The 14,957-nt window shown below is 41.5% G+C and overlaps 1 protein-coding gene across 1 annotated transcript in view; it reads right to left on the bottom strand.

The window, feature by feature from the left end:
• Positions 1-14,957, bottom strand: part of LOC117510400 (EGF-like repeat and discoidin I-like domain-containing protein 3) — a 581,009-nt gene that overhangs the window by 414,336 nt on the left and 151,716 nt on the right. Inside the window, 1 exon segment of the mRNA XM_034170099.1 lies at positions 295-327. Coding sequence (XP_034025990.1) covers positions 295-327 — 33 coding nt within the window.

Below are 14,957 nucleotides of genomic sequence, written 5' to 3'. Positions count from 1 at the left end.
GGTTCTCAAAATCAAATCACTTTGTCCTTCTTTGGAACCTAAGTAATTCCATCCAGGTTTGCTGCAAATTATACATTTTGCCCACATATGCAGGGCTGAAAACAATATGCTTTGTAGATGTAACAAAAAACTCTTACAATGCCAGAATATGATTGACTGAGAAATGCAGCCCTAAGTGAGTTGGTACAGCAGAGGCTTTGCCAAGATTTGAAAAAAAAAGAAGCTCTTGCTCTCTTTCTTTCTTAAACACAAATAAACAGAGAAGTCATGTTACCCCGCAAAAATATTTCCTACCTCCTGAAGTTGGTTCTTCACCATCTGTTGCTGCTGAGACAGAAAAGGGAATGAGGGACAGAGAGAGGAAAAACAGATATATTAGATTTATACCCAACTATGTCACAGCGACCATGTGTTGCTGCAAGAATTACTGATTATTCAACTGTATTATTGATCACGCCGTGTGTTTCCACATGTCCTAATGTTTGTAAAGGACATTGCTGCTGTGCACTAATGTCTCCCCCACATATACCCTGCACTAAGTCCGTGCTATTTTACTAGTATGTGTAACTAATATGTGTTCATCTGTCTGGACCAAAGCAGGATTAGCCCCCGTGTCATGCGTACGCTGGATGCATCCCCTGATTCTAATCCCCAGTCAAGCTGTGTGGCTGAAAGGGAAGCCTGTGATTTGGCATGTGCACCATCATTACCGTAACCCTCTATCTCCCTCATCAATTAGGATGGTAAAGACGTTTTAAAGCATCTGCCAGAAACATGCAGAGGACCACGGATATGAAATTCACGGGATGATGAATAAGATTAGAATTACAGTGTGGGAGACACTCTGCTAGTATTAAGAGCTGAAAAAAATCCTTTTGAAAAATTCCATACAGACTAAATTGCAGAAACAAGGCTTCTTGAAATTTTAAACTACTGTCGATAAAATGGTTGCTGTAAATAAAGGTACATTGATTCACTGTATGTGGATTTGTTCATTTTCTGTTTTGCAATTAAAAAAATTGTTTCTGAACAAATTGCCAAACCTGATTCATGATTTCAAAATGCACAAAACACAAACTAAAACAAATGCGTAAGAAAATGCTCAGAAACCAGTGAATGATGAAGTGATTCAGTGTGTAACATCTAGATCCCCAGGAAAGGGGTTTTGCAATCATCTTGTTACCTTGTTTAATGCAAACCCTAGAATTTGAGAGAAATTCAATAAATTTTGAAATCTTTACTTTGAATTCGTGAAAAATATGTAAATGATGTCACAGGCATTAAAGAAAGAGAGTGTAAGGAAAATGTTTGACCAGTTCTTCCCAGACTAAAGACTCTTCACACAATTTCAGGAAAAAAAAAAAAAAAAAAAAAAAAAAAAAAAAAAAAAAAATATATATATATATATATATATATATATATATATGCTTTTTTGTGACAGCTTGAGGACAAAGAAATGAAGATAAGTCAAGAACAGGATAGATGAATGGTGGGACGGTTGATTGGATGATGATTACAAGCAAATCAAGAACAGGCTGGATGAACAGGTTGGCTGGCTGGTTCGATGGATGGATTATAGAAAACACAATGCTTTAATGTAAAAGCATATTAGTGCATATTAGCTTTGAGTACACTGGGGGAAGCGGAGTGATTGCCGATTTGGTGCTGTAAAGACCACATTAAAAATGCATGTTTATTATTTCTCAGAAGCTAATGATCATGTTCATTTAATTACATTATGATGCAGTGTCATGTGTGTCTGTCCACAACACTGAATACAAAATAAGCATTGGCATATGGAGGTTAATTCAACATGTACATCGCAAAGGACACAGGCAGTTACGAATGCTGGACTGTGATGTTGCAAATTCAATCCATTACCAATCACACCACAGAAAAGTATGTGACACAGATATTTTTGGTTCTTTAAATTTCAAACCTCACCCCTTCACCACCCCTGATTTCCACGAGATTTTTTTCCTCTTTAGTTGAAAGAAAAAAATTTTCATACTTCCAATCTAATTTAATGCAACACTATTTGTAGAGATCTACATTCTGTCTGTGTACTAAATGCTTTGCCATGTTTAAAGGACACCGTCAAATATGATTTAAGCCCAGAGAGCGGATATGAATTTTTGCTTGGCGGCTGGAAACCAAGGGACACTATGATTCACTTAGACACCATCCTAAAAGACAGACAGAATTACAGAGTGAATCACAGACCTTAATACTGCTTTAAACCTGAGAGAAAGCTTAAATTGAAGTCACAAGGAGCCAGAGCCAAGCACTTTCCCAACCTCTCATCTGTCTGGCAGCAGATGCTCGCTTTTGTTTTTTTTCCCATGCAAAGGGGCCAATGTAATCCCAAAACTAAGCACATTCCACGCTTCACTTAGTGCGGTTTTGCTTCTGCCTTTTCCCTCTCCTCTCTCACCACAGGGATCAAGATGCACAAATGAAAAGCCACAGACACATGATAATATGCAAACAGTGTACACACTGAGATACTCCAAAAACACATATGCCTCGGTGTGCAGACAAGTATTCTCTCCAACATGCAAGCACCATGTGATGATCCATTCATGCTTTTATTAGTTCTCGGCTGGACTATTGCAATGGACTTTACGTTGGAGTCTCCCAGTCTTCCCTCAGTCGACTTCAACTGTTTCAATATGCTGCAGCACGTCTGTTAACCAACACATGCAGACGTGACCATATCACACCAGTCCTCGACGCTCTGCATTGGCTTCCAGTTTGGACGATAATTGATTTTAAAATTCTTATGTTTGTTTTTAATGCTCTGAATGGTTTGGCCCCACCACACTGAGCCGAGCTGCTGACACAGTGGGATTAAACCAGAGTTTTGAGATCTTCTAACCAGTGTGCACTGGAGGTTCTGTGGTCCAGATACTGCCACTGGGGAGACCGGACTTTCTCTGTGGCTGCAACCAGACTGTGGAACAAGCTCCCCCCGATATGTACACCACCACTGACCTGGGTCTTTTTATAAATCAAAATTAAAAACCTTCCTTTTTAGAATGGCTTTTACACAACCAGCAGTGCTCTCACATTTATTCAGTTCTTATCTGCAAATATTTTGTATATTTTTATTGATGTGTCTGTTTTAAATTTTGTTATTGTCTTAAGTTATTCTTTATGTTTTTATCTGGCTGTGAAGCACTTTGGTCACCCTCTGGGTTGCGGAAAGGGCGATATAAATAAACTTTGATTGATTGATTGATTGATAATAGACATAGAAAGAATGCTGTCATTTTTTGTTATTGTCATTGAAGGTCTGTGGACTCACAAACGTGCACAAAATAATATATATATATATATATATATATATATATATATATATATATATATATATATATATATATATATATAGTGAATCACTGAAAGCAAAATTAAGAACCAGACTTTCATGTTGATATATCTGACACTTAGTTAAACTCAATGCATTTTAGTATCACAGATTATTGACACAGAAGTTCACTGAAGTCTTCACAGACTGAAAGTAAAGGGAGCAGGCTAGTGAGAGAAGCCATCAAAGTCCTCAGACAACCCTGAAGGAGCTTCTGTGGCTATGACTGCAAAAAAAAAAAAAAAAAAAAAAAACTGCATAGTACTACAAATGGCTGTAATTCCTTGATTGTACAATTTCAGGTCTATTGTGGTGCTGTACAGAGGCAACATTACAAAAATAGTGACATTGTTCAAATACTAGGGAAACTGTCTGTATTTCCGTATCAAAGCTTGATGTTCAAAACCACTACAGATTAAAATAAATAAACAGATAAATAAATAAAAGCTCAGTTAATGTACAAAATTAATTTGTGGTATTGCTGTGTGATGTTTACACTTTGCATAGCACTTTTTTCTTCTTGGGTTTTGGAACAGATTGCAATCTTGGATTACTTAATAGGGTAGTCCATTAATCTGAGGTAAAATTAAAGCAGTTGGGGAATTTTGTTATGTCAGAGGTCTAAAAGAAGCCTAAATTATGTTAATTACAGGAGATTTATTCATTTATTTACAATACCCATTTACACCAATTAAGGCTCATGGGGGTTGGACCCTATCCCAGCAGTCATAGGGCATGAACACTACATGTTTTTCATCAAATGGAACCTATTCGGGGGTCAGAGTATTAAACTTCAAAACTTTGCAAAATAAGCGACGTCATTGGTAGCATCCCAACTCGACAGGAGACAACAATGACGCACAAGGGATGCTGAAGCAATTACATGGAAAGGTGTTTTGGCATTTATTCTGCATCGCAGCAAAGTTTTAGAATGCACAACGGACATAAATGACACCATCCTGTGTAGCTAGGCCCTAAACAAACATGCAGACACCGGAAAAGCTCTCTGATGTCTGCTCAAGTTTTGAGCATGCATAAAACTTTCTGACAGACTCAGTGTTCATTAGCTGACAAGGAACACAATTAATGAATGGGAAAAGGAGTTTTGCCAGACAAAAACAAACAAACAGAAATTCAAAATCTGTATCAGTTCCACATACATTTCTCTGATCGGTCATGGTGTGACAGACACTTAACCAGTTACCTATAAGATTATGATGGGATGTTTTGGTACCAGGTGCCTTTGAAGAATACCTGAGTACCTTTGGGATTATGTTATGTCAAATGAGCAGTTATGCAGGGAGACTATCATGAGGAATCATTTGTGAGGGAGTGTCAGCTTTGACATTTTGGGCTTGTGATGCAATTTCTCTGTGCATGATCCAGCACACAGGTACCTGAGTGTTATGGACTCCGGTGGTTAAAGAAGTCCAAGGGGAAGCCCATGCTTCACCTAACAGTGGCAGATAGATGGTTATTTGAGCGATGTAGGGATGGACAGGTTGTCTTCCTGGATGGCAGCCTTTCAAGACCCAAGGCAGTTCTGTAGTGTCACGAATGGACCGAAGCACAGCGTATGGTCCCAGAGTATGCTCCAGAGTATGCTCCCAGGCTCAACTTGACATGGATGGTGTTAGCAAAGCAAACCTCACTCTCCTGCATGATGTTGGAAGATAGGGTGGCTCTCTTATAGAGCCGTGTCCATAAGTTAGAGCAGCTTCTTAGCGCAGTGGAGTTAGATGTTATGGGCACTCCAGATGAGGTTAGTGTTGGGCCGGCTAGCGAGCTCATTAGCATCAACTTAGAAATGCCGGCTGTGGAGGACGGCTTTCAGACTGTGGCTAGGCGGAGGAAGCCCCGTAGGGCTTGGTGCCCGGTTGTGGCACCCTGATCACACTCGCCAGTGCAAACTGTGAATCGGTTCTCCCCCTTGGATTTGCCAGATGTGAATTCTCTGAGCCCACGAGTGACTTCCACTCCTGTCTCCAGGCCGAAACACCGAACTTTAGTGATAGGGGATTCTATCACCCGCAAAGTCAGGTTACAGTCGCCGGCTGACGTTAAATGTATTCCTGGGGCCAGAGCTCCCGACATTGCATCTCATCTTAGGGTGCTGACACTGCAGAAGGGAAGACAGACGAAGGAACATGACATGAGATATAGTCACATAGTTATTCATGTTGGCACCAATGATATCAGGATGAAGCACTCAGAGGTCACAAAAATGGACATAGAGAGGATGATAAGGCATTTAGTAGGCTGACATCATTAAATAGGTGGCTGGCGCAGTCTTGTAGACAGCAAGGTTTTAACGTTATTGATAACTGGCCTTCGTTCTGGGGCAACCGTGGCTTCCTGATGCTGGACGGCCTCCACCCTACTGGAGAAGGCGCCGCCATCTTGTCTGCGAACACAGATAGAGCTCTACAGGGAGGGTAACATTAGGAATCTACAGCAGGCCACGGAGCAGGTGATTAGAGACCCTGCAAGGCTTATGACAAATCTGGGTGTGGAATCCATTAGCTTAGCTGGAAATTTAGTGCAGAAAATCCACTATGGTGATAGTGCAGTTTATCTGGCAGGGAGGGAAATTCAACAAGTTGAGACTGTGGCCTGCTCCCATAGACGTGTCCATAAAAATCATAGAGGGATATGCTTTGCAAACTTAATACCCATTACTATATTGGATCATGTTGAAATTGAGGATGGCCCAATGGTTGTTCCAGCAATAGCAAAGATTTCATGTCTGCTACCTACAACACGTGTGGAATGTCTTAAACCCAAACCTACTTCTAGGCATCTTATATATGCTACTCTGGAACCACCCCTAAACCCAAACAGTTCAACTGTCAACCCCACTGAGGTCCTTAGACTGGGTCTCATTAACATAAGATCACTGTCCTCAAAATCATTGTTGATCAATGATCTAATTATTGATCATCACTTAGATATGATTGGGCTATGTGAAACCTGGCTTAAACCTAGAGCTGTCCTCCCCTTAAATGAGGCCTGCCCACCAGCATATACATTTAGTCACGTCCCTCGTGATGCAAAGCAAGGCGGGGGTGTTGCTCTTATTTATAAATCTAGGTTTAGCTTATTAGCTGTTGGGGGTTACAAATATCACTCATTTGACCATCTGATTCTCTGCTCTGCTCAGGATATTACACATTGCCAAGGTCAGAAGAATAAAAATCAGTCGTATTACTTTGTCACTGTATATAGGCCTCCTGGCCCATATTGTAAATTCTTAGATGAATTTGGTGCATTCATCTCTAACTTGTCAACTAGTGTAGATAACATTCTGATCATTGGTGACTTTAACATTCATATAAATAAGCCTTCTGATCCCCTCTGCAAATCATTTATGGAAATTGTGGATGCATTAGGATTTCGGCAATGCATTCGTCATAAAGCAATAGGTCTAGAACGGATATGGCGTCGTTCAAAATTAGAAGTATTTCACCTTGCATGGCGTGATGCTATCTTAGACTATAAGCATGCATTATTGGCTACAAAGCAGATTTACTACTCTGACTTGATCAACAAAAACAAGCATAACTCAAAGTTCTTGTTCAACACTGTGGCAACACTTTTTCATGGACAACCACCTATAGTTTGTGCTCCTTTTACAGCACAAGATTTCCTGGATTACTTTGGGAAGAAAATAGAAGACATCAGGTTAAACATATCCCGGCATGCCTTAATCCAGCCACTACACCCTGCTATTGATGTGGCTACTGAGGTATTACCTAGATTTACAGAATTTGACAGTATCTCACTAGGCATGCTGACAAATCTCGTAATGTCAACAAAAAGCACAACCTATTTATTTGATCCTATACCAACAAAACTGTTTAAGGACCTGTGGCCCACTCTTGGGCCGACTGTGCTGGAAATTATTAATCTGTCTTTAACTTCTGGATCTGTTCCTAAATGTTTCAAATCTGCAGTGATTAAACCATTACTTAAGAAACCTAATCTTGACCCTAGTGTAATAACAATCTATTGGCCGATATCAAATCTATCATTTTTCTCTAAAATTCTGGAAAAAGTGGTGTCACGGCAGCTCGTAGACTATTTTACTGAGAATAATCTCTTTGAGCCACTGCAGTCTGCTTTTAGAAAAGATTATTCCACAGAGACGGCTCTCACTAAAGTGGTGAATGATCTTCTGCTTACAATGGATTCGGACACCACTACGGTGTTCTGTTGCTGTTAGATCTCAGTGCTGCATTTGATACAGTGGATCATCATATTCTACTTGATAGGCTGGAAAATCATTTTGGGATTACTGGGAGTGCCCTTGCATGGCTGACGTCATACTTGACCAGTCGTTCTCACTGTGTTTTGTACAGTAACACTACCTCTAACCTTAGTGACATGAAATTTGGGGTTCCACAGGGGTCTGTCTTAGGCCCCCTGCTTTTCTCCCTTTATATAGCACCCCTTGGGCACATATTGCGGCGTTTTGGGATTACCTTTCACTGCTATGCAGATGATACTCAGTTATACATGCCAATAACTGCTGGTAATCTCGTTCATATAAAATCCTTAGAAGATTGCCTTGCAGAATTGAGAAGTTGGATGTCTAGAAACTTCCTACTTTTAAACTCTGATAAGACTAAAATGATGGTTCTTGGTCCAGTGAGACATCGGCATCAATTTGACCAGTTAAAGCTCAGCCTTGGCTCGTGTGTCATACATCACACTGACAAAGTGAGGAACCTTGGGGTAATTTTTGATCCTTCGTTGTCCTTTGGCTTCCACATTAGAAATATTACTAGGACTGCTTTCTTCCACCTGCGAAATATAGCGAAGATTCATCCCATCCTGTCGATGGCTGATGCTGAGACCCTGATCCATGCATTTATCTCTTCTAGATTGGACTACTGCAATGTTCTATTTTCTGGTTTACCGCAGTCTAGCATTAGGGGTCTCCAATTGGTTCAAAATGCTGCAGCCAGACTTTTGACACGAAGCAGAAAGTTTGACCACATTACAACCATTTTGGCATCCCTTCACTGGCTTACTGTCCCAGTGAGATCAGATTTTAAGTTTCTGCTACTAACCTATAAAATTATTCATGGACTGGCACCCTCCTACCTAGCTGACCTAATTAAACCTTACGTACCAGCCCGTGCTTTACGTTCTCAGGGTGCAGGACTACTTTGTGTCCCTAAGGTGAATAAGAATTCTGTGGGTCACAGAGCTTTCTCTTATCGTGCCCCTGTTCTGTGGAATGATCTCCCTGCGTCAATAAAACAGTCAGATTCTGTGGAGACTTTCAAGTCCAGATTTAAGACGCACTTATTTTCCCTTTCATATGGCTAGCATACTGGTACAGTTTTGTTTTAAGCTTTTTACTCTTTTAATTCATTTTATTAGTAATTGGAGCAGGCCGTGGCCTCAACTTTACCTAAATTCTGGGTCTTTTAGTGAAGTTTAGGGCTAGTGGCCAGCGATCACCTTAGTATTTCTCTGTTTTTCTTGTTGTTTAATGCTGACAAATTATACAGTATTTGTCTTTCTGATGCCTGATTCTATTTTTCTCTCTGTTTAAGGTGCAGCTCCATCCAGAGATGGGAGTTGTGTTTGTGTTGGCGATCCTCCTGTCCTGTGCACCAATAGCATTTCTTGTATATTCGTCCGTGAATTGTTCTGTGAATTGTTCTGTAATTTATGTTTTGTAGCATGGCCCAAGCAGAGGGTCACCCCTTTGAGTCTGGTCTGCTTGAGGTTTCTTCCTCAGAGGGAGTTTTTCCTTACCACTGTTGCTCTGGGAGTTGGTAAGGTTAGACCTTACCAGTGTGAAGCGCTTTGAGGCAACTCTTTTGTGATTTTGCGCTATATAAATGAAAATAAATTGAAACTGAAATTCATAAGCAGCTTTGTTTGTAGGAATGTTTGCAATATATCTTGCACTGAGTATGTAATGCCGCGTTCACACAGGGCGCAACGCAAGCGACAGGTTGCCATGTAATCCCTATGGAAGGACGCACTGTGGCACAAAGCTATGCAGTGCAACGCAACGCAATGGACGCGAATGAAGTGACACGAGTGAAGCGATTTTGAGTGATTGGCACATTTGTGACGTGATATTGCGTCGTGTTGCCCTTCTCCCCAAGTTGAAAAATCTGAACTTTTTCATCTTGTCGCGCCGCGATGACCAATCAGGGACTGAATATGTAGTGACATGGAGATGTCTGGAGTTTGACTGAGTTGGATGTGAACATGTCCTGTCTCTGGTAGAAGCCTGTGAGCAGGACTTATGTCCCTTTTGTCCTTTATTTCACAATTATGACAGAGTTTTTGGAACAAGCAGCAGCCCCGTAGCAGGGGCAGCAAAGAGTTTTCTTTTTCTATGTGCGCGCGCAAGCAAATCATCCGAAGATTATTTTATTTATTAACTACACAGATGTATAATAAAGCAAATGGTGACTGGTTTCTAAACACAATTATGACAGAGTTTTTTGAGGAAGAGCGAGCTGCAGCCCCACAGCAAGCAGCGGAATTTTTTTTTTTTTTATGTGCGCGTGAGAGCGAATTGTCCCTGATGATTATTTTATTAATTAACTACACAGATGTATAATAAAGCAAATGGTGACTGGTTTCTAAACACAATTATGACAGAGTCTTTGGAGCGAGCAGCAGCCCCGCAGCAGGGAGAGCGGAGTTTTTTTTTATTTTTATTTTTTTTATTGTTTACATGTGCGCGCATGAACGGGACAGGAGGTCCTCAAACTGGGTCCCGCAGAGGTGGAAGGACCACTGAAGGCGGCCGTCATCCAGTCGCAGCTCCTGCAGCAAATAATGATACTCCCCGAATTGGGAACGTCTCATGACGTTTGTCAGCTTTCCACAACAAATCGCTCCATGTGATCAAGGTCCGTCATGTTAACTTGACTGACAACCGGAGCCGGCGAGCAGAATGGAAGCTCCTCCTATTTGATGATGCACTGTGGCGAATTTTCGCAGCAAAAGCAGAGTGACACACCGGGCAATGGTGGCATGTCAGTTGCGTGGTAACGGACGCGCCACCATCGCCTGGTGGCGTCTTTGTGGCGTCTGGTCGTGCCTGGTGTGAACGCAGCATAAGAGTACACTGGGCCTGTAGATGGGAAAATGTGAGCTGATTTTGGTTCGGACTGCTCAATAGTCAAGGTCTCAGCGTAATGTATAATTTCCAGCCCAATGGCTAATTTGCAGAAACAAATTCATATATTTTAATGTTCACAAACCTGTTTGTTTAAAAGTCCATGGTTATTAAACCCATTTATGTCATTTAGTTGTATTATCATGAACAGCCACAAGGTGGCGAATCAGCTCTGACTCACTGTCATCATGGCACTCTGACCTAAGATTCTGACCATAGAACCCCATTATAAAATGAGCTTATGATCATTGGTAAGAAAAACAATGCAAAAAATCAGAAATTTATGATTTATTATCTCATAGTATTGTCTAATAAGTCTTCTGCTTGTTAGGAGTGAGTCTTTTGTAAAATTGCATTGGATGAGTGGAGTCATTTCACCATGTGAGCCCTCTGAGATAACTCCAGTAAGTATAGCTGCTACATGTTAAAGGCTAAGCCTTGTGGTTAGCTTGATGATGTAGCTGGTTGTGTCAAAAGAAGCCTTTCACTGAGATACTTCACTTAAACAAGTCAGAGTTACAGGAATGTTTCCTAATGTTTCAACCCAGTGTGGTACTACTGTCTGTATCATTGTGAACTGAGTAAACTGACTCTAAAAATATCGCTAGCTTAAATTAGCATGATGCTAACACCATTCACAGCTACTATGCTATCTCATGTATTGCCTTTAATATTTAATGTGAGTGCCAACAGATGGCAAACTAAGCTAAAGTGCTACAACTGTAGTTAAGTGAGAGAAATAGAGACAGCATATGATGCATTTTTGGGTTCATAAAATGCCAGGTTATGATAAAGTATTGCTTTGTAAGAACTGCAATGTGCATAATTTGTTCTTTTGCATTTGAGTTGTTTAAATACTGGTTAGGTTTAAAAAAAGAGTAGTGTATACTGTTCATTTGCATTAAAGCGGTTAACAAAAAGAGATGTCCTATAGTTAAGAGATAAAAAACATAGGTTAACAAGAGCTGTTTAAAAATATAAATGTGCTTAATGGAGTATAGAGGGTTTTCAATCATGTGACCGATTTGCAGCAGGACAGTAGCCGTCTCCATCTTGGATTACTACGCGGCTGGCGTGTGAAAGAAAATAGAGAGAATGAAAGCTTATTATGAGGCTTTAAATTCTCGAGATAAAGCTGTTTATCGTGATTGATATGCAGCAGTTGGTTCAGTGGATCCGTATATTATACCGGATAGTGAATTTAATGACGATGTAACAAAGTGGCCAGCAGTTTCACAGTGTAAGCTTAATATGGCCAGAATCAAGCAGACTTGCCCGTAAATCCACCTGAGGAAAAGGTCAGAGGAAGCAGCTGCCTACCAAAGCCGCCTGGAAGAGCGCTCCGGCTACCAGGGGGTGTGAAGAAGCCTCACCGCTTCAGGCCCAGCACCGTGACGCTGAGAGAGATCCACCACTATCAGAAATCCACGGGTTGCTGATCTGCAAGCTGCCCTTCCAGCGCCTGGTGAGAGAAATCGCTTCAAGACCGACCTCCGCTTTCAGAGCTCCGCTGTGATGCTCTGCAGGAAGCCAGCGAGGCTTACCTGGTCAGCAGCTTGCAGATCAGCAGCTTGGTGGATTTCTGGTAGCGGCGGATCTCTTTCAGTGTCACGGTGCAGGGCCTGTAACAATGAGGCTTCTTCACACCGCCGGTAGCCAGAGCGCTCTTCCAGGCGGCTTTGGGTAGCCAGCTGCTTCCTCTGAGCTTTTCTTCCGGTGGATTTACGGCCCGTCTGTTTGGTTCTGGCCATATTAAAGCTTCCTTCAAATCTGCTCTGCCAGGTCTCTTTGCGTTGCTTTAGAAAGCTTGTAACACTCCACTGCTTGATGCACAATAACTGCTGGTAGCCTGTAAAATGACTGACCTGCCTCATTTTTATCACCTCTGTTTGAACAACCAGTGACAGCACAAAAGTTGATGATTGTTAAAGCTTCTCAGTTGTTCGCCAAATGAACATAGCGTATCACAGGGGCCACCGCGTCGTAATACAAAATGGCCGCAGAGTGCAAAATCACGTAACCGATATGAAAACTCTCTATAAGTGAATTTATGTTAATAATAAATAGTCATGATGAAATGCACCATTTTGTAAATGCTTACAGGGTCATTTACATTGATTTGAACATTATATATCCTGCATCTGGTTCTATTTATGAAGATATTCAGTGTGATGAGTACAAGTACTATTGATGTGATATGACTGATTCAGATTCCGAACCCTGGAGCTTCGGTGGCAAGCCAGGAAGGACGATCGATTTGTACAGAACAGTGCCTGGTGTGGCCAGCCATGGGATCCACTCCAGAGAAACCCAGACATAAAGTGTCAACTTTCAACTCCATGCTCTCTTACTGACTCAGTTAGGGAACTATCCAAACCTAGGGAGCATGTAGAGAAGTCCACAGTGTGTCACTTCCAGCCAGACCAGTCGCTACATCCATGTAACACCTTCTCTACATGCCTGATACTTTGAAATGTGGGTGTGGTGCATGTATTTCCACGTGAGGCCAGCAAGCACACACACGCGCATGTCCGTCAAAACACGGGACATGTTCTGCAGCTGTGACGTCCAGGACCTGGCAGCCAGTCACACCCCCTGTTCTGTCAGCGCACAGACCAAGATGTCACTCTATGATCAGAGGAGAGGCCCCTTGCCTGCAGGGGAGCGCATGAACCACACGCACACATGTTGGGGGAGCGTGTGAAACACATGTACACGTGTTGTGGGGGGAGCGGACACTTTGGCATGCCACATGTGTACTTGGCAACTCCAAGTCTTGGGGCACTTAGACAAATTTCACATCCAGCTTGACAGTGATCGTCTGCTGACTGTTTTTGTGTTAATAGTGTGAATGGCCACACATTTTCTAAGTGCCAAACGAGCGGTGTCAGATGTGCATGTGCATCACCTGGAATTTAGCCAATACTTGCTGCGAGAGAAAGCGAATGGGCTCTCCAGCCACACTGTCTTTCAGCCCCTGGTGTGTGCAAATAGTTGTAGCAACAGGTGAACGAGTCGGAAGCTACGATTTGACACTTTTTGCGATTCCTGCTTCATGCGCACTTCATGCACAATTCCACCACATTCGTATGTGTGAAAGGGCCCTTCAATTTGTGCATTATCTCATGAGATATTCATGAAAATGTTGAAAAATGATCTCACAATGTTAAAAACAATGGGGGGGGGAAAATCATATATTTTCAAATAAAGATGAATTTTGAAGCTCATCCAAATGAGGGTGGATCCAGGATTTGTTCTCCTCGCCAAACAACTATGTGGTAATCAGTGCTGTTCTTCCATAGTATGTAGCAGAGAGCTGCCAAAGGATTTTACAGTGAAACATGTTAAAAGACTGAGCATGAGAAGCAGGAAGCCAAGCAGCCCCAAATTAGATCAACAGCAATAAGCACCTTGCTGTGAAGGATCTGAACCAGGATTCTTCCTCAGAGCCGCTGCCTCGAAATCCAGCTGCTCTCATATGTTTGCCTTCACATTCAGTAACAGTGAGAATCACACAGTCAAGCCATTAACATGTGCAGTGTGATAATGTTTGCAGCGACATGTGTTTTAATGTCAATGCTGGCATCTAGTTTTAAACTGATCAGCAGCTCACAGGTTATAACCACAGTGCTGAGTAACAATTCAGATAAAAAAAAAAATCAGTTTTAGGGATGTTTATTAGCAGAACTGGAATATAGCATTCATAACTATCTGTTCATTAGTGTTTATATAACGGCTGAGTGGATCCTTGATTTGATTTATGTGTATTCCCTGGTCTCCGACATCTTCCTTTGCAATGCGAACATTTACTCAGAGATGTTTTCCAACTTGCGTCTGATTTCAAGGGTCAATGCAGTCTGAGACTGTACCGCCTTGCCCAACTCATTAATCATGATGGACCGGTGAGGGGATCCCTCATTTTTATAAAACACAGGATCATACATATTGCTTATCACAAGAAATGGCAAGAGAGCAAGAATCCCTCTCAACAAAGTAAAAGGGTCAAAAGAAAAGAAATGTTGGCCAGGGATTACATCCTCACCATTAGGTGTCAATAGATCCTACACCTGGTAGCTTTAACCCAAAATGATGACAATTTACGGGCAAATAGCAGGAGATTTATCGAGTGGATTCCTCAGTCAACAGACTAATAATGGTCAGGGTCCCTACTGGGCTCACTGTGTGAAAAGAGCCTATATTAATGGCCGTGTCTGTTTCTCTTTGTATCTATACTGATAGAGCGTATTTGACAGAGGAATTTTAAAACATTTACTGTCCAAAACTGCAAAGAATAGAAAAAATGTTGTAACTGCAATAAATGTTAAAAATACTAACCTTTTTTCCTCCAGTATAAACATTTGCAGCCAAAATACATAATGCAACACGATTTAAAAAAAATGTGTTTTTTTTTTTTTTTTTTACTTTAGTTTTACC

The sequence above is a fragment of the Thalassophryne amazonica genome, chromosome 5 (assembly GCF_902500255.1).
Source record: "Thalassophryne amazonica chromosome 5, fThaAma1.1, whole genome shotgun sequence".
Lineage (NCBI taxonomy): Eukaryota > Metazoa > Chordata > Actinopteri > Batrachoidiformes > Batrachoididae > Thalassophryne > Thalassophryne amazonica.
Note: the sequence above shows the minus strand (reverse complement) of the source record. Positions and strands in the feature narration are given on the sequence as shown.